The 24,078-nt window shown below is 37.9% G+C and overlaps 1 protein-coding gene across 1 annotated transcript in view; it reads left to right on the forward strand.

The window, feature by feature from the left end:
- LOC126334740 (RNA demethylase ALKBH5-like) overlaps window positions 1-24,078 on the forward strand; it is a 96,802-nt gene that overhangs the window by 53,767 nt on the left and 18,957 nt on the right. The window contains exons 4-6 of the mRNA XM_049997286.1: window positions 5,103-5,234; window positions 19,030-19,110; window positions 20,663-20,761. Coding sequence (XP_049853243.1) covers window positions 5,103-5,234; window positions 19,030-19,110; window positions 20,663-20,761 — 312 coding nt within the window. The remainder of the gene's footprint in view (window positions 1-5,102; window positions 5,235-19,029; window positions 19,111-20,662; window positions 20,762-24,078) is intronic.

Consider the following 24,078-nt stretch of genomic DNA (forward strand, 5'->3'; position numbering starts at 1 on the left):
TCACTTTTGAAGGCCAGACATACCAACAATTAAAGGGAACAGCCATGGGTAACAGGATGGCCCCCTTGTATGCCAACCTATTTATGGGTCGCTTAGAGGAAGCCTTCTTGGTTACCCAAGCCTGCCAACCCAAAGTTTGGTACAGATTTATTGATGACATCTTCATGATCTGGACTCACAGTGAAGAACAACTCCTGAATTTCCTCTCCAACCTCAACTCCTTTGGTTCCATCAGATTCACCTGGTCCTACTCCAAATCCCATGCCACTTTCCATGACGTTTACCTCCATCTGTCCAATGGCCAGCTACACACATCCGTCCACATCAAACCCACCAACAAGCAACAGTATCTCCATTATGACAGCTGCCACCCATTCCATATCAAACGGTCCCTTCCCTACAGCCTAGGACTTCGTGGCAAACGAATCTGCTCCAGTCCTGAATCCCTGAACCATTACACCAACAACCTGAAAACAGCTTTCGCATCCCGCAACTACCCTCCCGACCTGGTACAGAAGCAAATAACCAGAGCCACTTCCTCATCCCCTCAAACCCAGAACCTCTCACAGGAGAACCCCAAAAGTGCCCCACTTGTGACAGGATACTTCCCGGGACTGGATCAGACTCTGAATGTGGCTCTCCAGCAGGGATACGACTTCTTAAAATCCTGCCCCGAAATGAGATCCATCCTTCATTAAATCCTCCCCACTCCACCAAGAGTGTCTTTCCGCCGTCCACCTAACCTTCGTAACCTCTTGGTTCATCCCTATGAAATCCCCAAACCACCTTCCCTACCCTCTGGCTCCTACCCTTGTAACTGCCCCCGGTGTAAAACCTGTCCTATGCACCCTCTCACCACCACCTACTCCAGTCCTGTAACCCGGAAGGTGTACACGATCAAAGGCAGAGCCACGTGTGAAAGCACCCACGTGATTTACCAACTGACCTGCCTACACTGTGACGCTTTCTATGTGGGAATGACCAGCAACAAACTGTCCATTCATATGAATGGACACAGGCAGACAGTGTTTGTTGGTAATGAGGATCACCCTGTGGCTAAACATGCCTTGGTGCACGGCCAGCACATCTTGGCACAGTGTTACACCGTCCGGGTTATCTGGATACTTCCCACCAACACCAACCTGTCCGAACTCCAGAGATGGGAACTTGCCCTTCAATATATCCTCTTTCCTTGTTATCCACCAGGCCTCAATCTCCACTAATTTCAAGTTGCCGTCACTCATACCTCACCTGTCATTCAACATCATCTTTGCCTCTGCTCTTCTCCCTCCACTGACATCTCTGCCCAAACTCTTTGCCTTTAAATATGTCTGCTTGTGTCTATATATGTGTGTGCGCGCGCGAGTATATTCCTATAGTTTTTTCCCCCCTAAGGTAAGTCTTTCTGCTCCTGGGATTGGAATGACTCCTTACCCTCTCCCTTAAAACCCACATCCTTTCATCTTCCCTTCCCCTTCCCTCTTTCCTGACGAAGCAACCGCCGGTCGCGAAAGCTCGAAATTTTGTGTGTGTGTGGTTTTTTTAATTGTGCCTGTCTACCGGCGCTTTCCCGCTTGGTAAGTCTTGGAATCTTTGTTTTTAATATGTTTCTCCCATGTGGAAGTTTTTCTATTTTTATAACACACACAAAGTTTCTAGCATTCGCAACCAACGATTGCCCCCCCCCCCCCCCCCCTCCCCGTCTGAACGGACATGCACATACTAAATTGATGATTTCTAATCTGTAATGCAATCTACTCTCCTGTAGCACACATTTTGAAAGATTCTATTCTTTCATCTGAACTGCTTATCGTCCAAGTTTCACTTCTGTACATGGTTACAGTCCAGACAGATACCTTTGAAAGAGACTTCCCAACATTTAAATTTATATTTGACGTTTCTGAAGAAAATTTGTCAAACAATTTCTTGCCATTACCAGTCAGCACTTTATATGCTCTCTACTTCAGCAATCATTAGTTATTTTACTACCCAAATAGCTAAACTCACCTACTACTTTTAGTGTCTCATTTCTTAATGTAATTCCCTCAGCAGCCTGATTTAATTGGACTTCATTCCATTACCTTGTTCTGCTCTTTTTAGTGTCTATCTTATATCCTTATTTCAACACACTGTCCTTGTGTTAAACTGCTCTTCCATGTCTTTTACTGTCTGAAAGAAGTACATTATCATTGGCAAACCTCAAAGTTTTTACTTATTGTCACTCTGTGTTAATTCCCTCTCCATTTTTTTCTTTGCATTTTTTCCTGTTTGCTCAGTGTATAGATTTGATAACGTTGGTGGCAGGCTACAACCATGTCTCATTCCCATCTCAACAACTGCTTCCCTTTCTTACCTTTAAACTAGTATAACTGCTATCTCATTTCTGTACAATTTGTAAATAACCTTTTCTTCCCTGTGTTATACCCTGCTACCTTCAGAACTTCAAAGAGTGTATTGCAGTCAACATTGTCAAAAGCTTTCTCCAATTCTACAAATGATCTAAACATAGGTATGTCTTTCATTAACCTTTCTTCTAAGATACGTTGTAGGATTATTATTGCCTCGGGTGTCCCTTCATTTCTCCGGAACTCGAATTGATCTTTACTGAGGTTGGCTTCTACCAGGTTTTTCATTCTTCTATAAAGAATTTATTTGTATTGTGCAACCATGACTTATTAAACTAATAGCTCAGTAATATATGCAATTGTTAGCACTTGCTTTCTTTGGAATTGGAATTGTAACATCCTTTTTGAAATATAAGCATATTTGACATGCATCATATCATGGCTGGTTCCCCCCCAGGAAACCATTAATTCTGATGGAATGTCATCTACTCCAGGGGCCTTGTTTTGACTTAGATTTTTCAGTGCTCTGTCAGTTTCTTCTTGGAGTATCATACTCTTAATCTTAGCTTCATCTGCGTCCTCTTCCCTTTCTACAATATAGCCTTAAAGTTCATTTCCTATGTATAGCCTCGCTATAAATTCATTTCAGCTTTCCCTTTTTTACTGATTTAATGTTTGGACCCTAGTTATATGGGCTTCTATAGACTTGTAATTGTCCTCCAGCCATTCCTGATTAGTCGTTTCACACACCCTGTCAATCTCATTTTTAGATGTCTTTTTTTTTTCCTTTTGCTTGCTTCGTTTGCTGAATTTTGTATTTCCTCCTCTCATCAGTTACTTCATTAACGTTTTTGAATCCCAAGGATTTCCACTAGGCATTGTCTTTTTCATCTATTTGATCTTCTGCAGCCTTCACTATTTCATCTCTCAAACGTTCCCATTCATTGTCGACTGTGTTTCTTTTCCCTGTATAGTCAATCATGGTCTAATACTGGTTTTGAAATCATCAAAAACTTCTGATTCTTTCAGCTTATCTAGGTCCTATCTCCTTAATTTATTACCTCTTTGAAATTCCTCTCTTTATTGAAATTTCTTCATTTTTGATATACAGTTCATAATCAATACATTATGGTCCAACTCCACATCTACCCCTGTAAATGTCTTACAGTTGAAAATCCGGTTGCGGGGTCTGTTATTTTCATCGTATAATTAATCTGAATCCTTTCAATGTGTCCAGTTCTGTTCAACCTGCACATTCTCCTAGGATTTTTAAACCAAGTGTTTTTGATAATAAAATTACATTCTTTGCAAAATTCTACCATGTGGCTTCCTGTTTCATTCATTTCCCATGGTCCATATTCTCCTATTATTTTCCATGTTTTCCTTCCTTGGTAACAAATTAAAGTCCTCCATCACAATTAAGCTTTCCTCACCTCTATTATCTGAATTATATCTCTTATCTCACTATGCATTCTTTCAATCTCTTCATCTATGGAGGTAATTGGCATACAAACTTGTACTACCATGGGGGGTGTTGCTTCAAACTTTACTAATTACTGCTTTATCTGACTTAAACCTATCCATTTCACTTTTTAAATTTCGAACCTATCTACCCTACTAAGGAATCTTAACTTTACTCCCCCTGGTAAAATCCCTGTGAGTAGCTCCACCCAGAGATCATAATGGAAGATTATTTTACCTCTAGAATATTTTAATGAAGAGGATACCATCATCGTTTAATCATACAGAGTACCTGCATGCCCTTGTGAAAAAAATGGCTGTAGTTACCCCCTTGCTTTCAGCCATTCTTACCACCAGCATGTTTGGTGATGTTATAAGGTCAGTTCAATAGATCCATACTTTTGTCCCTGCAACTACTGTAAAGGCTGCTGCCCCTCTTGAGGAACCAAACTACATTTGTGTGTGTGTGTCTTCACAGGTACTGCTCCATTGTGGCTGCACCAACGGTGTAGCTATTGTGTCGTTGCGATATGCATGTCACTTCATCCCAGCTCGGCAAGGTCTGCGACTTCTGGGAGGCAGGAGTTAATAATAGGGGTTATTTTACTTCGTTCTGCTACATCTTTCCTTAAATTCCTTTCATCCCGATTTCGAATATATGTATTGCCAGTATTATTACCCTGATTAACAATAATCATCATTGGAGCAGGTTGTCTGTGAACAGTTTGAAGGCTGCAATTTGCCAGCTCCAGACAATCTGATAGTGGGCCAACTGAGATTCCAGTAGAATTGGAACCTGAGACTTGTGTGTCTCATGACCGAATTACAAAATAAACTTCAATATCACATTGCTGCATGTGAAATGACGTAAATAGTGACAAAACACACAATTTTAATCACATGTGAGGTAACTTAATCAATGTATGTAGAACATCCTTAATTACGAAGTGATCTGAGGACATTAAAGAATGCTGTAAGCATAAATATGGTAAATTTGCTGTTCTGGTGTGACAAGAGTCACCAGTGTGCCAAAATCATGACTTTGTCACATTCATTGTTGAAATGTTACTAAGTGCAGTTCGTTTAAACTTTCATTGTAAAGCATGTATTTTCTTCTGTATTATCCCATTCAAAGTTTTGACATAACAAAGAACATGAAAAATGAAATTTGACAATGACAGTTCAGTCAAAATTCCCATTTTGACATATTCATGGTTTTGGCATAAAAAGAAAAATTTGTATTGGTACTTGAATAATGTAGCATCTGTAATGAGGTTTTCTTTTTTTTTCCTCCAGGCCAATTGTTTCTGTCTCATTCATGAGTGACAGTGCTCTAAGCTTTGGTTGCAAGTTTAGTTTCAAACCAATCAGAGTATCAAAGCCCATCTTATGCTTGCCTTTGTCACGAGGCTGTGTCACCATACTGAGGTAATCTTTGTGCAACTTAAGTAGTTTCTGTTAACTTATGTATTACATGTGTGCTGCATTATTAAAAATATTGTTGTGCAAAAGTAAGATTTTTTATTCAAGTGCTGTTTGAAAGAGTTCAGTACAATTTCAGATTACTTACACAGAATTGAATGTATTGAGAGATGACAAGAGATGCCTGTATAGACATGGCAGTTAGTGTGAATAAATAATTGACTATAATATTTTGTTTTATCATAGTTTTCTATTTTGTTCTTCATTCGTATCAAAACTTTTTTTTGTTCGGGCAGGTAACCACTTTAATAGAAGCCTTTACTTTATGCCAGTAGTGTGGGGGGGGAAATGATCTGGATATGAAAGGTGATCTAGTATAGTGTGTGTGAATTTAGATATATCCCAGCATTAAAATAACTATTTCTGTGTTTCAGAAAGACTTTTTCAATGTAAATATTCAATGAACAAAACTAAAATTCTCTCTCTCTCTCTCTCTCTCTCTCTCTCTCTCTCTCTCTCTCTCTCTCTGTCTCTCTCTCTCTCTCTCTGTGTGTGTGTGTGTGTGTGTGTGTGTGTGTGTGTTTGTGTGTGTGTTTTTCTCTCTCTTCCACTCCCCTTAGCCCTCCCACTCTACACATGCGTGCATGCGCGCGCGCCCACACACACACACACACACACACACACACACACACACACAAACACACACACACACACACACACACACACACAGTCTGTCTGTTCACATGTGAGCATTAAAACCACAGATGCCTTGGCTCTGGTAGATTTCTTCTGTATTCCATCCACACACAATTCCTATGCTGCTTCAAAACATTGCCACATCCTGCACTGCCACATTCTTGTAAGTAGAATAGCAGCCTCTTAGAAAATATTAGTTCCATTGGCATCACCATGCTACATTTAAGTGACACAAGACATCATAGTCAGGGCTGAGTTTATTTCTCAGCAGCATGACTTTGTTACAGTATTCCTGCCTACATTATTAATGCATTGACCATTCATGGTATGGGACATCGTCTGCACTTCAGTTTCAGCTCCCACTTTCCTAATGATAGCACTCAGATTATACCATATTAATATCAACATTGAGGCTTCAGACAGTGAATACAACTTGTCAATTCTGCTCCACCAAGGTGAAATAATTACCTAAATCTCAATGTCAAAATCTATTAAACTAACTTAGTGTAAATGTGTATGACATCTCTTGTGTTTCATGTTCCATAATTTCACAATAAATGGTAATGAGGCAGAGTGAGTCATTTTACATTCCTATCACAAATTAATTTGGAGATGTGGCTACACACTGAACATTTATAAGTTGAGTTCAAAGCTTCCAAAATGAAATTCCTTTCTCAGGCTTGTAGGAGAGAAAAAAAAAAAACACACACACACACACACACACACACACACACACACACACACACACACACACACCATTGGGTGGGGGGACAGAGTGTTATCTTAGGTTTATGCCAAGGAGGTTACTGGAGTGAATGATGTGCTGTAAGGATAGCTCTCATCTGCACAGCTCAGAAAAGCTAGTGGTGGTGGGGAAGTTCCAGATGGCACGGGCTGTGAAGCAGCCATTGAAATCTTGCGTGCTGTGCTCTGCTGTTGTAGTGTCACTTGGTGGTCCACCTAATTTTTGACAACTGTTGTAGTGGTGGCCATTCATTCTGGTTCTGGTTCTAGTTCACATACCAATCTACAACGCTGTGCAGAGCTGATATATAACATGGCTGCTTTCGCAGTTGGTATGACCTCTGATGGGATAGAATAAGCCTATGATAGGACTGGAATAAGAGGTGCTGGGTAGGTGGACAGGGTGGGAAATGGCCACTGAGTCATCACAAGAAAGTTACAATTTACTATGCAAATGATTGCAATTTAGACTCTAAATTCAGAGAATTATTAATATAATATTTAATTGCACAACACTCCATCTGATATTGTTATGTTAACCCTGCTATGCAGCTAACTTCAGTGTGAACACTTTTCTCACGTAAGATTATGTAAATCTTCACCTTTTCTTATAACCCTCCAAAATTAGTGATTCTGAATAGATAAGTGCTGTGAGGACCAGAATAATTAATGAATTTATTCAGTTCAGAAGAGACAAAAAATTAGATTGTTATTAAAAGTTTTCCCTCAGTGCTAAGAAGAGAACAGTTAAAATCTACACAGTAAACTTTGAGATGGCTCCTGCGATGGCTGGCATTCTCCCTATCCAGATGTACTGTACAAAATTCTGTGTGTGTCCTGTCACAAGTCCACCAAAAATATTATGTTTAGTGGCAATCACGAATGGTTTGAGCTGGTAATCAAATATCGCAAGTTCTATTCTGTAGCAAGATGCAACAAGATTGATCAAAGTATGCCAGTGCTGCGTACATTTGCTAGTAATAACTGCAGCTGTACCCGGTACTGCCGTCGACTGCCTACATTGCTCGATGTGTTCCTCTGTAGATGACCAATGGAGCAGCAACTGCAGTGATGTGCGATCATGATAAACATGTTCCTATGTAAAACTACTACCTTCGTACTCTGTAACGCATAATACAGAGTACTATGACTGCTCGCTAAAGCACTTGGAACATAAATCCACTTTTCTCAGATCGAGTGTAGCCTCAGTGTCTCCTACTCTGCAGCAGCAGGCTGCCCAATCATCATCTTGCATCAGAATTTCCGACAGTCCACTGCGTTCGTGGGTATCATCGCTCCACGTCACACAATTTCAGCCAATGGGTTGCTTCTGGAAGGTGTTCTAAGTTGAAATGTTGTTGATGCTTCTGCATTGCTAATGGAACTGTCTGAATGTTTCTACAGTCCCACGCCAAGAGGGGGGGGGGGGGGGGGGTAAGGGGCTTACAGGGAGTGCTCCTCACCAATACAACCCATAGTGGTGCCAGGCCGTCTTCTGTGTTAATAGGCACCTTAGACACAAAAAAACTGAGTCTGGGCCAGCTATCCACATAATGGAGAAATCACAGCCTTAAGTATTACGGTGCAGGACAAGAGCACGACCCCACCCCCATCCTGTGCAAAGGTTGCCGCCAGCTGCGGGCAACACGTTCGCTGGCTTTCTCTCGGGCCACCCGTGGAGGCCGCCATAAACTGCCTTGAATCAGCCGTTCCCTCATTTCATTATGCAGGGCTCATTGCAGCTTGCTCATAGAAACCGAATTATTTTTTTCTGCTACAAAATTTGTTTATGTGAAATGTCACATTTAATCACCTCCTGCCCCGCTTGATTACTCACGTGTGAGGACATAGAAATATTCAGAATGATTTCACAAAACCATACGCAAAATACATAGTTGTGTATTAAAAATGTAAGGTGGGTGAGTGATACGGGTCCTGCACTCATTGTGAGGGGACCACATCGGTTTCCACCTTGCAAGGGCAGGTCTTGCATCTGGGTCTTCCACAAGAGTATGATCCCTGTGACAGGGGATTCGGGGGTGGGGGGGTGGCATTGGAATGGACAAGGATGTTGTGGAGCTTGGGTGTGTGGCAGTACACCACTTTGGGAGGGGATGGAAGTATCTTAGGTAGGATGTCCCTCAGGGCATGGTTATGGGTAATCAAAGCCCTGATGAAGGACGTGGTTCAGTCATTCCACTCCTGGGTGGTATTGGGTGACAAGAAGGGTGCTTCTTTGCTGTTGGTTCTTGGGATGGATGTGAGGCCTTCGACATACTGGGCGAGTTCATCATCACTGAAGATGTGTTTGCTGCGGGAGGCCAGACTGTATGGGAGAAATGGAGAGGAGCAGGTGGCAGACGGCTGGGCACACAATTTCACAAACAGCTCACCACTCCCCCACAAGCACCCTGTGGCCACACCTCACCCAGTACATACACTCGTCATGGGCCAGGAAAGAGCTGGCAGTAAACTAAGTACACTGTAGGTGTGTGTGTGTGTGTGTGTGTGTGTGTGTGTGTGTGTGTGTGTGTGTGTGTGTGTGTGTGTACACGTTTCTCCTACAAGCTTGAGATAGGAATTTCATTCTGAAAGCTAGCAAAGCAAAGCACAGCTTTGTACCTTTAGTTTGTGTACCTGTCGATGACAACACTTCTGCCCGTCGGTGATTAATCTCATTTTACCTAAATTATTTGTTATTGTCAACCAGAACTTTAGTACATTATTACGCTACAATAATAGATATTCTTGTACAGTATAGAAGGAATTGTCAAGAAGAAAGTTCTTCAGTTTGTTTCCAAATCGCACTTTGCTGTCTGTCAGACATTTTATATCACTGAGTGAGTGATAAAAAATTTTAGTTCCAGCATGTGCACTCCTTTTGCCTAAAGACAACCTTAATGTGGAATAATGAATATCATTCTTCTTTGTGTTTTGTAATTATGTACATCATTGTTTCTCTTGAACTACATTTGATTATTTACAACAAACTTCATGAGGAAATAATGCTCTGAAGCAGTTGTCAGAATGCCCAACTCCTTAAACAGATGGCTACAAGATGATTGTGGGTCAGCACCTTGTATTATTCTTACAGCATGTTAAGTTCAAATTTGAAATAAGTTTTCTATCTCTATTTTTGTAAATTTCTTAGCAATGGAAACACTATCCATTACACCTTTCAGCGCATGCATTTTTAATACTTATTTACCAGCGATAGCAGCTTCTTGCACCATGAAGAAATACTTGGCTTTGTACCACTGCTAACGCAAACAAAAACATATACCCATTCAAACTGAAAGAAAATAATTAAATGCGTAAAACAGATATCCACTGCATAGTCTAGGAGTAGTAGTAGTAGTACACAGTATCATTGAAGAACATTTTTTCAAAACTCAATAAATGCAACAGGTACAGTTTTTCATAAAGTGAGTTTTTTCTGTTTTCACCTAGTAGATATGTTTGAGCATTTGAATTTTTATGTGACTGCTAGATCTCACTTACATTAATAAAGTGTTGTAGTGAAGTATATTAAAGGTTAATGTTTATAACAGTGTATTAAGGTGTGATTTTTCAGTTATTTTCCAAAAGTTGATAAATGATTATTAGCAGCAGCAGCAGCTGCTGCTGCTGCTTTATTCATCCATAGATCTCTTTTTACAAGGATATAGGACATTTCAAAGTATTTACAAATTTAGATAAATTTAAAATCATTTAATTCGTATACACGTATATTTACAGACTTCTAATTAGAGACAATCATTGGATTTACTCCTGGTATAAAATACGTTTTTTACAAATAACTTATTAAATAATGTAATGCCACACTGTTCACTCATATCTCACTATCAGTCACTGCACACATTGCTTCATAACACTTCTCTCACTACACACACACACACACACACACACACACACATGTGATCTCTGGGTTATTTTCTATTCTGAAACTTCCCATTTCCTATCTTGAAAAACTGAGTCAGCATCCCTCCATAATGAGTGAGATGTTGAGCTCAGAAAGAGGAAGAGGTGTTAGTATTGTGCTATACATACCTTGGGGAGGGGGGGGGGGGGATGGTAAGTATTTCTAGAAAGGAAAAAAGGAGGAATAAAACATCAAGGGAAGGTGGTATGTGGAATGCTTGATATTTTATAATCATTATTATTATTATTTATTTATTTATTTATTTATTTGTATAACTTAGCTAAAACAGAGTAGGTTTTTTTTATCAAACCCCTACTCTGTTTTAGCTAAGTAATCCTTCAATATATAAAATGTATTGCATAACAGATACTTTTTATCCGCCTTTTTAAATAAATTTATTTTTGCAATTTCTTTAATCTCTTTTGGTAATTTGTTATACAGTTTTATTTCTTAGTAGAAAATGCTGTTTTGAGTTTTGTGTTTATTTTTCCTTGGTAAATGTAAATTGAGTCTCTCTTGTTGCATGGTCATGAACAGAGCTGTTTGTGCAGTAATTACCAATGTTATTTTTGATGTGTACAGCTGACTGGTAAATGTATTCACATGGAGCAGTTAAAATCCCCAGTGTTCTGAACAGATCATTACAATGAGCTCAACTAGTATTTTTGGTTATTATTCTTATGGCTCTTTTCTGGAGTTTGAAAATTGTGGTCATATTTTGTGCATTTGTTCCCCAAAAAAGAATGCCACAGCTAAGAATTGAGTGTATATATGAATAATGTGTAACTAAAAGACTCTGCATGTTACACACTGATGATAGGATACTAAGGGCATAACATGCTGATGGCATTCTGTTTGCAAGTACCTTTGTGTGTTCACTCCACTTCAACTGAGAATCAATATTCATTCCTAGAAATTTTGCATTTGTTGCACTGTCTATAGAGGTGCCATCTACATTTAATTTAACATTCATTTTTCCTCTTCAAACTGAAATTCATGGCATTAGTTTTCTTTATGTTCAATGTCACTTTATTACGTATTGACCAATCATAAACTTCCTTGAGAGTTTAATTTGCTTTCTTAGTTAGGAGTTATCTTGTTTTCTCAGTGACTGTAATAGTGCTGTCATCAGCGAAGAGAATTTTTTTCACCATGAGTAACACAACTGGGAAAGTCATTGGTGTATATCAGGAACAGTATTGGTCCTAATACACTACCTTGCGGAACCCCTATATTAATATATTTTGGTTCTGATAAGTGTTTTAGTAAATGTTTAGATCTATTTGAAGAATGTGTTATCTTTGCTCTTTGTACCCTATTGGTTAGGTATGATCGAAACCAGTCATTAGCTACCCCTCTTATTCTTAATACTTGTAATATATTTAATAGAATCTTGTGGTCGACTGTATCAAATGCCTTAGAAAGATCCAAAAATATGCCTGTGATAAACTCATCTTTATCAAGAGCATCAAGTACAACTTTTGTGAATTCTATTGTGGCTGACTCCGTATTTTTTGCCACTTCGGAAACCAAACTGTGATTCACTTAAAAGATTGTATTTATTCAGGTAATTCATTAATCTATCTTTCATAATTGCTTCTATTATTTTTGAGAATGGTGACAGCAGGGAATTGGGCCGGTAATTTTCTATGTCTTCTGCATTACCTTTCTTAAGCAAAGGTACAACTCTTGACTGTTTTATCTGCTCTGGAAATATCCCTGATGTGAAGGATTCTTTTATTATATTTGTTAAGGGGCCTTGTCTAATACTTGTGCATTGTTTCAGTACACACATTGGTACTTCATCTAAGCCTACTAACTTTTTTATTTTTTAGTTTTTGAACAGTTTTATTGACTTCATTCTCTGTGGTTGGAAGTAACCTCATTGTATTTAGTGCAATATTATTTACAGGTGTTTATTTGTTTGCTGTAACTTCTCTGCAATACTTAAAAAATGCTCGTTTACATAATTTGATAAGTGTTATTTATGACCTTATCCCCCTCCCTTAGCAGTCTGTTAATTCTGCATTTGTTTGTTTCTGCCAGTTTCCTTTTTTATAACGTCTCAGACTGCTTTGCTTTTATTCTCTGCATTATATATTATTTTGTCATTAAATGACTTTTTTGCAGCAATCAGCACCTTCCTATAGATCTTTTTGCATCTATGATAGAAATTTAAGAATTTTGGATCATTGTGAGTCTTTTTCATGGAACTGAGGTGTTTAAGTGTTTGGGAAGACTTCTTAATACCTGCTGTCTGTTTTTGTGAGACATTGATACAGACATGCATACTTTCGAAAACGCCTTTTCAAATCTCAATTTAAACAATGTGGAGAATTTAGAGAATTTCATATTCACGTTGGTTTCCTTATACACTTCATCTCAGCTTTGTTTTTCTAGTTCTTTTGAAAAATCTTTTGTTATGATTTCTGACTGGTGTCGTTTGTAGGCTTGTAGTTTAGGGAATGATTTAATGCCTGATTTTACTGTTGTTTGACAGAGATGGTCTGATAGTCCGAGATCTTTTACAGCTACATCACATTTTTCCCCTGTCCATATTTGTGACCACATGGACAATTACTGATGAAGTCATTGTGCTAACCCTTGTTGCACTATTGACCAATAGGGACATGCCAAAACTTTGAAGGATGTGTATGAAGGCGCTGATACATTTATGATATTAGTGTTATTAATGTCCCCACACAGAATTATGTTGACCTTTGTACTTTAGACTTTTATCTACAACTTCTGTTAACTTATTGAAAAAAGTGTCCACACTACCACTGGGAGATCTATTCACACACACTAAATGATTAATTTCTTGGTGATATCAAGCCCTGTTGATTCAATAGCTGATATTTCAAAGTGTTTGTCTTCACTTACTGTACTAAGGTCATGTCTTGATTTGAACTGTGTTCCTTTTCTGATATAAATGTTTGATCCTCCACCTCTTGAAGTAGTTCTGCAACAAGAGTTTGTCTTTTCATATAAAGATAATACTACATGTTGGATTTCTGTGTCTCTACACCAGTGCTCTGTAATACAAACTACTGTGCAGTTCAAAGATTGGAGCTCAACTTCTAATAGTTGTATTTTAGTTTTTATGGATTGCATGTTTTGATGGAGGATTGTTAAGTCTGTGAAATGCCCCATGTTACTCTTTCCAATGGCTTGTTTTTCTTTGTGACATCTGTTATATGTGATATTTGACGTGTTAAAAATATGTCTTGTGAGTGGTTGCTTCAGTATTTTTTAAAGTGCCAGAGATACTTTTTAGGCAGGGGAACCTGTTGTGTGGATTTATCCTAAAAAGACCTACTTTTTCTACCTATGACAACAGATATTTGACCATGTGTGGCCCGAAATCCACCCCCCTATACTTCCATGAATCAGCTGTACCAATCTTACCTTCCCAGTCCTGTTTAGGTGTAGGCCATAATAATAATAGAAAACAGTGGCATAATAGAATAATAGCAAAGATACCTATTTTAACATAATTGTTTAGCAGATATCTTTATTATCAGTACTACATGAATTATGAAATGAATAACACGAAAGTATTGAAAGCTACAATCACATTGTTATGCCAAATTTTCCTTATTATGTCTATGCATTATTTATCTAGGACATCTTTGTAAAACTCCTTGGCATGATCTGGAATTTCAAAATAGTTTAGCAAGGCACACACCTCTCTCCTTTCCTGTGCGTACCACATTTTGTTTTGGTAAAAGGGTGGATGTTAGTACTGTTGGATAGCATGGCTTCCTTCGTCTCAGGATGTCCATTTGTACTGAGTGTCCAGAGAATGTTTCACATACTAACCACACACACATTAACAATTTCCTGTGCTTTCTTGTATGAGATGACTCGCAGGCTGTTCATATTGAATGGTAGCTTGGATTTTAGTACTTTCTGTGCACTATCTTTGAGATTTTTAACACACAAATTTTTGTTCAGAACTTTGAGAGTACCATTCTCTTCTACAATATCAATGTTCTTTAGGTGAGAAGACGCTTTTTTTTCTGTATGACTTCTCAGTTCTACCAAACAGTTGTTTTGGAGGCATATAGCTGTGGCCATGAACAGGGAAGTAGCAATGAAAATTAAAGAAACCTTGCTGACTGACAGTTTTGGAATAGCCCGGTTTTGCTGCATGTCGAAGCAAATCTCAGTAACATTTTAATTATCTTCCTTCATTACATCATAAAACCACTTTGCACAAATTTTATGTAATCAATGTCTAGTGCGCAATTCATTCTTATTCTGCAGACTTGTAATGTTTGTTTAATGGAAATAAAAACAGAAACAAGTGGAGCAGGTGTACTGAATGATAGATTGAAGTATCGTAAAATATATGCTTGTATTTTTATAAGGAGCGTTGTTCCAGTCTTAAATTTTATCTTCGCAGAATCTCTGGAACATTTTGACTGAAATCTGGAGGCAAATAACCTCTCGTAGACTTCCCTCTTTCCTGGTGGCCCTCTCTGAATTTATATTTTTTAACAACATTCTTAATGGCTATTGTTACCTCTTTATGACCCCTTCCTGTTCTGTTGCTTCCTCTCATCTCATCTGCTTGCTAGATAACCTATCATGTGATGCTAGGTACTTGTTGGAAAGCTGCAGCACAAACAGGCACTACTTCACCATTCCTTTTTCCATTGGTGTACTTCACTGTCATTGCTTTTTTTTCCTTTTTGCATTCTGGGTGTGCATTACTCTGCATTGAGGTGAAGAAATTTTAGCAGAAACTTAACTTGAGCCATTTTATTTAACGATACAGGGTACTTTTCTGGTTCAATTTTATGTAAAAATCGACACCTATTTCTTGCAGGCACTTGTTTATAATGTACATGTTTTACAGATTTTTTTGTTGATGTCAGGTAATGCAGCACACTTTCTAAACAAATTAGAAGTATTCTGAATATTTTTGAACATGCTTATGGTTATTAAGAAAATTACAAAGAAATTGATGCAATTTTTTCCCAAATTACTTCCTCAAATTGAAGTAACATTTAATCCAATGTTATACATTTGAAGGAGACCAATTTTTACCAGATATGCATGACGTGATGGCTGAGGTACTAGACCTATTTAATTCTACATATTATGTATATTACAAGGATAAGAAATATCACAACTTACATTTTAATTTTTATAATTTTTTGCCTAATAAATGTTATTTTTTGTATAATTTAGTTGATTCTTCAATAGAGCTTAGGTCTACTATATAAGTATGGACTATTGCAAGTTATGGAAAAAATTAGGGCAATGCTTTATAAACTTCAGGAAATATTTGTACCTGAGTTCTGAAAAATACAACTTGGGGGAAACTGCGAATGATGATATGAGTCCAATTAAACTGTGCCTTAGAACATTCCTGAAGCATAGTTTTCATCCTGCAGCATTTCTTCATCTTCAAGCTTCTTCTTGGCATTCCTTGTAGCACTTCTTGCTTCTTTGGTAACTTGAAGAGCGAGTCTTTCAGCTTCCCATGGGCCCGTTGTCTGTCACACACCAGCAATTAATCTTCTATATTAGAGCCACATTTTATTCCTAAATTTCTCAGGACTTCCAAACTTCCTATCTCACCATCATTGAAACATATCACTGCATCTAGTAAACTGACTTCTAATCTATTTAGCCCTGCAAAAACATTCTTGGGTAATCTTTCCCATATGCAATGGTTGAAACTTTCATTTGTATTCTGAGTGCTCCCATGAAGACATTTACTGAGCTAAACAGGGTCACTCAGATCTCTAAAAATTGGTTTTATTTCGTTCATAACAGGCTCAGGAAGAGAAAGCTTATGATGGTATATTTTACCATATTCTTTAGCTTTTTGTAACCACACCAGGAATCTGCTCCTTTAGGGCAAAGTCTGTGAACGGGGTAGTCATCTGTGAACAACTTATGAAAGTAGGTGGCCCATACAGGTTGTCTCATTGCTGTAATATCATTCAGAGGTGCAGTTTGTCTAATGACCAGTCTATAACTCCGGAGGAGGTCTATTTGAGTTTGTCAACCTGCCTAGGCCAGACAGAGATTTTCCATCAGAGAGCAACTTTCCTTTCATTTCTAGCACCCATCCTCTTTTGCACATGTTCACAACACTCCAGTTTTGTTACCAAGGTATCACCATAAACATTGAACTCATTAATTTTATTGAAAGCTTTAGAGTCCCCATCACCTAGAAACTTCATATACCTAAAGTTATAAACCTTTGAAATATTTTTAGAGCTCCATCACACTCCATACCTCCACTGTAACTATCATAATTCTTAGAACACTGATGTCCAATATGTCCTTCAGTGTTACCATGGCAGGTGTGGCAGTACTTAGATAAGCACTCAACATCAACAACTTTTCCATTATTCAGAGAAGTAGCCCTTAAAACAGCATTCAAAGAACGATGTCCTCGACATTGCCATGTCCCATCAAGTGCATCACCAATGTCCCTCATTCCACTAATATCTACAGTTTCTTCTACTGCATGTTTCATAGATGCTTTAGACACAACCGTCAAGGCACCTAAAAGTATTTTGATGTACTTGATGAACATACTGGGAGGAGGAGGAGGAGGCAGAAGGAGGAAGGTCCATCAAACCATAAAACATTTGAGCAACTTTCTTTTTCTTCTTTTCCTATTGCCTGCATTGCATACACTAACTTCAAATTCACATCACATGAAATACGCACAAAAAAAATTTGGGGGGGGGGGGGGGCCTAAACCCTTTGTGCTACTTTGTTGTTCAGTTCTTTCCAGACAGCCTACATCATCACATTGTTTACATTTCTCCACTGCCTTTATCAAACAATCCACTACAAACAGCATCATTGTTAACACAAAAATTTGAATTACCAGGAGGTGTGTCATGTGGGAGTTTTTTCCCTGAAGAACTGATACATAGCTTACTTTCAACAGTGTGCAAATATATGTAGCACTAGGGCAGTAACACGTGAACAAAGTGCTTAAACGAAACAGAAGTAAATACTAGCAAAGATAATCATTTACAGACACTAGAAACCTGCACTGTTACCAACATATACAATGTATCACACATATAATCGCTGGAAACAGAAAGTTCAGTTCTTTTCTAAATAATACTGGTTTCTGTAACAGAAATAAAGGGGGCATGGCGGCATATATAACTGTAACTTTAAAATTTGGTGAATATGTCATTTTTCATTTGAAACCCTATAATGTATATATAGGAGATTTAATAAAGTCATTAAAAAAATTAAATTTTTCCGCCATTCTTAAGTACCCTGTATCCTTAATGATGTCACGTGGTGGTGAAAGTGGGGAATATCTTTGCAGCAGAGCTAAACAGCTTTGCACTATTTCATTCCTTTAGCTTTTGAAGACAAAACCTCAAGTTCATGATTGCATTTAATGCTAGGTTCCTTTTTACACTTTTTGCTTTTTGTGTGAGATTAATGTAAGCTCTTCTTCAGTCGCGATTTTCTCCTATCAGAACATTCTTCGGGTTGTATGCATTTTGAGAATTGCAAGGATCATCATCCATTCTGCATCTGCTTTCAGTACTTCTTTGTAGAAATACACTTGTGTAAAGTGAATATTTGTCTGAAAGTAAGCTGCAGGTGTTAGACGACAAAATCTGGTTGCAATACTATTTCCACCAGTTAAAACAATGAGACCATCGCTTAGTACACCCAGTATATTTCATTTGCCAACTTTTGCTGTAACTGTAAGAATGCCTGTATCGTGTTTTGCTAAAACCTTGGGACTTGGAGCGTTCATACACTCAGCAGTATTTGACTTTTCATACACTCAGCAGTATTTGACTTTTGCTAAAACTTGGTTCGGGGATTGATGTAAAAGGCCGACATTAAGCCATTACCATACCCATCTCAATTTTTTTTTAATGTGTTGAGTTTTAAAAAATGCCCCTCAATTCAGAAATTAACTGGAAATAGTAATGTTATCTTAAATTTCACACACATTACTACCATCATTTCAAGATGTACCTAAATAGCGTGATAAAATTTGGATTCTGTTAAGTGTATGATGAAAGGAAATTAGATCCAAGGTGTGAAATGTCAACTAAAAAGTAGATTTAATGAGATAATAGAACTTATCCAGTCACAATAGGCTGCACAAGTTTGGTAGGTGAGGTTCTTTTGACACATATGATGAAGCTTATTCACTATATGACATACATGACTGAAGCTTCAGTCTGCATTAGTGAAGTATTGTTACATGCAGTTATATCCATTGGTATATTATTTGCTAAAGCAGTTAGTAGGAACTGTATAGTATTGAACTATTGTATATATTTACATCAACCTATATAGCTACATTTAGTAACCATCTCTTGGCAAATTTGAAAATAGCCAAGGTATTTTAAACACACTGTTAATTATATTTTTATGGTTAATACTGCACAAATGCAGTAATGTTTTTTCTGTACACAGTGGTTTCGCAGCAGATGAAATTACACATTGTGTGAGGCCTGAAGATACTATTGCTCGGCGTGCTGTTATCTTACTTAGAAGGTAATTCTTTGCACACATAGAAGTTATATAACAAACAAAATACTGTTGCAAAGTTTCTTTGTTCTATGCTACTATTATTTTATTTTGCCATTTTAGATTATGTGATCGTTTTCATGGGAAGGAAACCGTGATGTTAGGTCATTTCGGAAGTCATGACCATTTACGCCTAGAAATTCTATCTATATCATCAAACCTGCTTTAAACAGTTTGTATAGGCAGTTACAGAATTTGTAATCAAACATAGATTGGGTTTGTCATTCAGAAGCATTATTATTTGAAAATATTTTGTTTATATTTATAGCTAAACAACTACAGCACACCTCGTGTTCTAACAGTATCTGTATAGTTTACCAAAAGCACTCCATACCATTATATTTTCTGTCCATTTAATCATATTCAAGTAACCTAGGTCCAAAACTTGACAGCTGGTTCTGTTACTTCATTTTGATTTGCTGTGTTTTCTTTACAAAGTATTTATTTAACAGCCTCAAAAAGTTATTAATTAAAATTTTAAGGCCTCCTTTTAAACTCGTTCTATCAACTTCTATTCATTGTTGAAGTTAATATATATCACAGGCAAACAGGCCAATATACCCAACAAAGTGGCAGTTTACATATGTTCTGTTCATGCATATTCTTCCACTCTCCCAGTTTAGTGTTGTGAAAACTCCCTCTAGGCCCGTTGAATATAATTTTGATGAGTCTAAAGTTCCTTACCTGACTTTGATTCCAGTACCGAATTTCCCACTAACCTGGAGAGCCGTATGGAAGCTGCAGTACACACTGACGTAGTTTGAAGCAATGCTCTGATTCTCAATGGATGTTTGTACAGACTTCATTTTTTCCCCCTGTCTGGTTGCTGATAATTTTAGTGCCTTACATGGAACAGGCTGATGTGGGTTGACTTTTCTGTTACATGTCTCCTTTCATGTAGGAGGAGGAAAATTTCAACATTGTTCCTTCTTGGGGAGTAAGACAACCCTCAGCTTACATTATATACGAAGTAACACAATCAGAACTAATCTGCAAACTGATTTGTGCACTGATATTCTCAAATAAATCTACATCCATTTCTTTTTGTTCCTCCTACTTTTCTACACACACGCTTATAAGTTAACGCATATTAGAGATACATAAAAAAAGAAATGTGGTGGTAACATTGTGTAAACTGAACTGTTGCTGTACAGCACATAAAGACTGCTTTATGTGCTTGCAACAGTCTGTTTAGGCAGAAGCCTTCGGTAGAGTAGTTCTGTTGTGCAGTCTCCATACGTACACAATTTTATCTGAGTCCCAATCTCATTTTTCTACTGTGCTTTGTATCCATATGTGCTTTTAGTATGTTGTCAGTGCACTTATAACACAAGCCTTATTGCCTTACCTCGTGCATTAAAAGTTGTCGGGCACTGTAGCTTGAAAGCATTTAAGGTGTGTCTCATCATATGCCTATAGAAAAATGCTTTATAGTGAATCCACTATTGTCACTTTTCATCTAGTGCTGGAATATGCCAATATCTTCAAGGTAAATTTTAATACACTGTGATTTTTGCAGAGTCTTTCCTGATGCACCACGATTAGCGCCAGATGAAGTGATACCACCTATTCCAATGAATGCATCTACAAGACAACAAGAAATTAATGGCCTGTCAAGGTATTTAGTATTAATACTGGAATTTTGTTGCAATTCAATGCTATGACTACTTAAAATAGAAATAAACTTCCACATGGGAAAAATATATTAAAAACAAAGATTCCAAGACTAACCAAGCGAGAAAGTGCCGGTAGACGGGCACAATAAATAAACACACACACACACACACACACACACACACACACACACACACACACACACACACACACACACACACACGGAGACATGTCTGCTTGTGTGCATGCGTGCGTGCACACGCAAGTGTACACCTGTCCTTTTTTCCCCCAAGGTAAGTCTTTCTGCTCCCGGGATTGGAATGACTCCTTGCCCTCTCCCTTAAAACCCACATCCTTTCGTCTTTCCCTCTCCTTCCCCTTTCCTGAAGAAGTAACCGTCGGTTGCGAAAGCTAGAAAATTTGTGTGTGTGTTTGTGTGTTTTATTTATTGTGCCTGTCTATCGGCACTTTCCCACTTGGTAGGTCTTGGAATCTTTGTTTTTAATATAAGTGACTACTTAGTTAGAAATCTACACAATGCAGCACTCAGACTGAACAGTAACTGTTTTTTCCATGTTATCTGAAAAAGCTTTTTATAACAGCCAAGGATCAGCACTCAGACGTCTTAAAATTTTCCATTACAGCATTAAATCTACATTGTCAGTAGCTCATCGCAATCTTACGTAGTTTTGAAAGTTTGGTTTTCCTATACATGAGGACCCCTCTGAAAGTGGTTCCCCTTGATTTAGTTTGCTTTCAATTCACAAGGAATTTGAGTGAATTTTGTCTCAACATTTGTGAGTAATCTTTAAATTTCCTGTATAATTTACCCATGTCAAATTTTTACCGATTTTTCAAAAAGGGCATGCACCCCAATGCAGTAAAACTTATTTGATGTGTTACTGTTTTGCCAACCATTAGAATCAAAATTTTCCAGAGTTTCTGTATCTTAAAAGTGGTGGTAACATTTTAGTGGCCCAAACAGGAGGTCTGGTGCCACAAAGTCAGGCCTGCGTGGCAGATAAGGCAAGATTTTCCCTCCAATTTTCACAATCGGCAGTAGTAGACACATTAGGTATGTTTCAGTTTTTTTGATTGGTGGACTTTTAGATGTGCTGTAAATTGCTTTGGGGAAGATTCAGTTCCTTTCATCTTATTTAGGAGAAGTGAGGTATAAACCCTTGTTCACTCATCCCAGGCACCTCTTAACTCTTTTGTATGTGCATGGTGAGCATAGGGCCCTTAGCTGCAGCAGCATTTTTTGATCCTATGTCACAATTCTATTACCTGACTATTTCTTTTTCTTTTACTCGATTTTCAAGAGCTACCTTATTTGATATTCTCTCTCCCATACATCTGGTATCTGCTTTCAGTTTTTAGATATGACCCCTTTCAGTTTATTTATAAATGGCCCCATTTCTGGGTTTGACCTCAACATTATTTTCAGATTTTTTATTTATTTCTGGTAGCACAGGACTTGCCTAATACTCTGCACGGTAGACAGTCCTTGTGAGTGGCTGTCTGGTACCTGTTCAGTGGTAGCTCCTTGACTATGCACTGAACACAGTGTTGGTGGGTGAATGCTGACGAGTATGTTTTTGTCTTTTTGGGAACATAGGGACTCCAGACAATGACCTCCATGCCAGGAGGGGTGACACCCATAAGGAGAGTCCCTGGTTGGAGTGGATGGCATTACAGAAGACCATTCACAACTAGAGAACTATGCTGGTGGCCATATGTCCCTAGCAGTCTAGTCAAAGCAGTCGACTCACTTTAATGCAGAAGGATATAATTCGAATAAGTTTCTCATTACATATGAATCGAAATGAAAACCGACCTGTCAAACAATAGCGAGATGTGCCTCGGTTCCTGTTATGTAGCAGGACTGATGCTGAACTTTTAAATAATAAGCCATTACTTTTTGTGGAGGAAATTGAAGGGAAGTTCGGGGAGGTCACTCAAACAAAATGCAAAATGGAACCTTGATAATAAAATCAGGGTGCCCCTCTGTCATGGCCATTGTGAAGCTACAACAAACTAGATAATATCCTCACAGGAATCGAAATTTGGTTAAAGGTATAGTATACCACTGTGATTTCGTACTTTGCGTGCTAATTGGGAACAGTGTTGCATCCATTTTATCTGTAAAGTCCTCTGAAAGCCTAAAGATAACAGAGTAGACCTAGGAGAAATTATCCTGGGTTTTAGAGTTACTTACTGTCAGATGCTCCTCGGCAATTCTCGCAGCAGCAGGTGTGTGCTTGTTGTCGAAGTTACTTTGATAACTGCCCACAGCCTGCAGAGCAGCAACCAACAGGTGCAGGAAAGCTTACACTGATGTGATTGTTACAATGAGAAACAGGAGTGAAGGAGTCTTCCATTCTAAAGTAGCAGTGAACCAGAAAGATTGTGCGCTATTTTTAACCTTTACAAGCAGTACCTTGAAGGAAAAGTAGAAATAGATATGTCAAAGCAGGAGACATATTGAATTTAACTTAACACAATATTAACTATAGACAAATCATTGAGAATTTCAGTTCTAGTAATCCATATGAAATATTGAAAATGTACTTAAAAATACATGATAAACCCTTGTCAGTGACAGAGGATACATAATATCCAAAATGTAAAAATCTGAAGTGTGTTCTAGATAATCCAAAAAATATACAAACTAATATCGTAAAGCCATATGGACTTCAGAAAATTGCTGATAGCTGCAACAGAAAAGTTATAAAAAGACTGAGCTTGTAGCACTTCATAGCACAATGTATGACTCACTAAGATCTCGTCAGAAGACAATGATAGCAGATTCAAAGTAGAGTCTGCCTCAGGTCGAAAAAACTTGAAACTTACTTGAAAGTAAAATCTTGATTAATTGTGTAGAGTTTAATGCAGAATAAAAATGGCTTCAGTATGTGGTTGGCATTGGACATTTAAAATCAAAACATCATCACGCTTCATAAAAAGAACTTGAACAGAATAAACTAATACATCCATTTCCATACCAAAAAGCGAAGTAACCAGGCAATTACATGAACACACTAACCATCATACACTCCATGTCACAGACTACAAACACAAAACACCTCTTTAAAAGAAAGTTAAAATTATTAATGGTTTTTATGTGGTGGTACAGCAATTTTAGTTGTTTTACAGGAGCTCAGTTTAGGCCTTCACTTCAGTAGCTTGCTCAGGGTAACAGAGGAAAGTTCACTTTTAATTCATATTGGAAACTTCATAAAGACATTTATCAGTCATAAAACCCTTCATGTGCATCTTTCATGATAACTAAATATATGGTAGTGGAGCTATGCCTGATGG

The sequence above is a fragment of the Schistocerca gregaria genome, chromosome 2 (assembly GCF_023897955.1).
Source record: "Schistocerca gregaria isolate iqSchGreg1 chromosome 2, iqSchGreg1.2, whole genome shotgun sequence".
Classification (NCBI taxonomy): domain Eukaryota; kingdom Metazoa; phylum Arthropoda; class Insecta; order Orthoptera; family Acrididae; genus Schistocerca; species Schistocerca gregaria.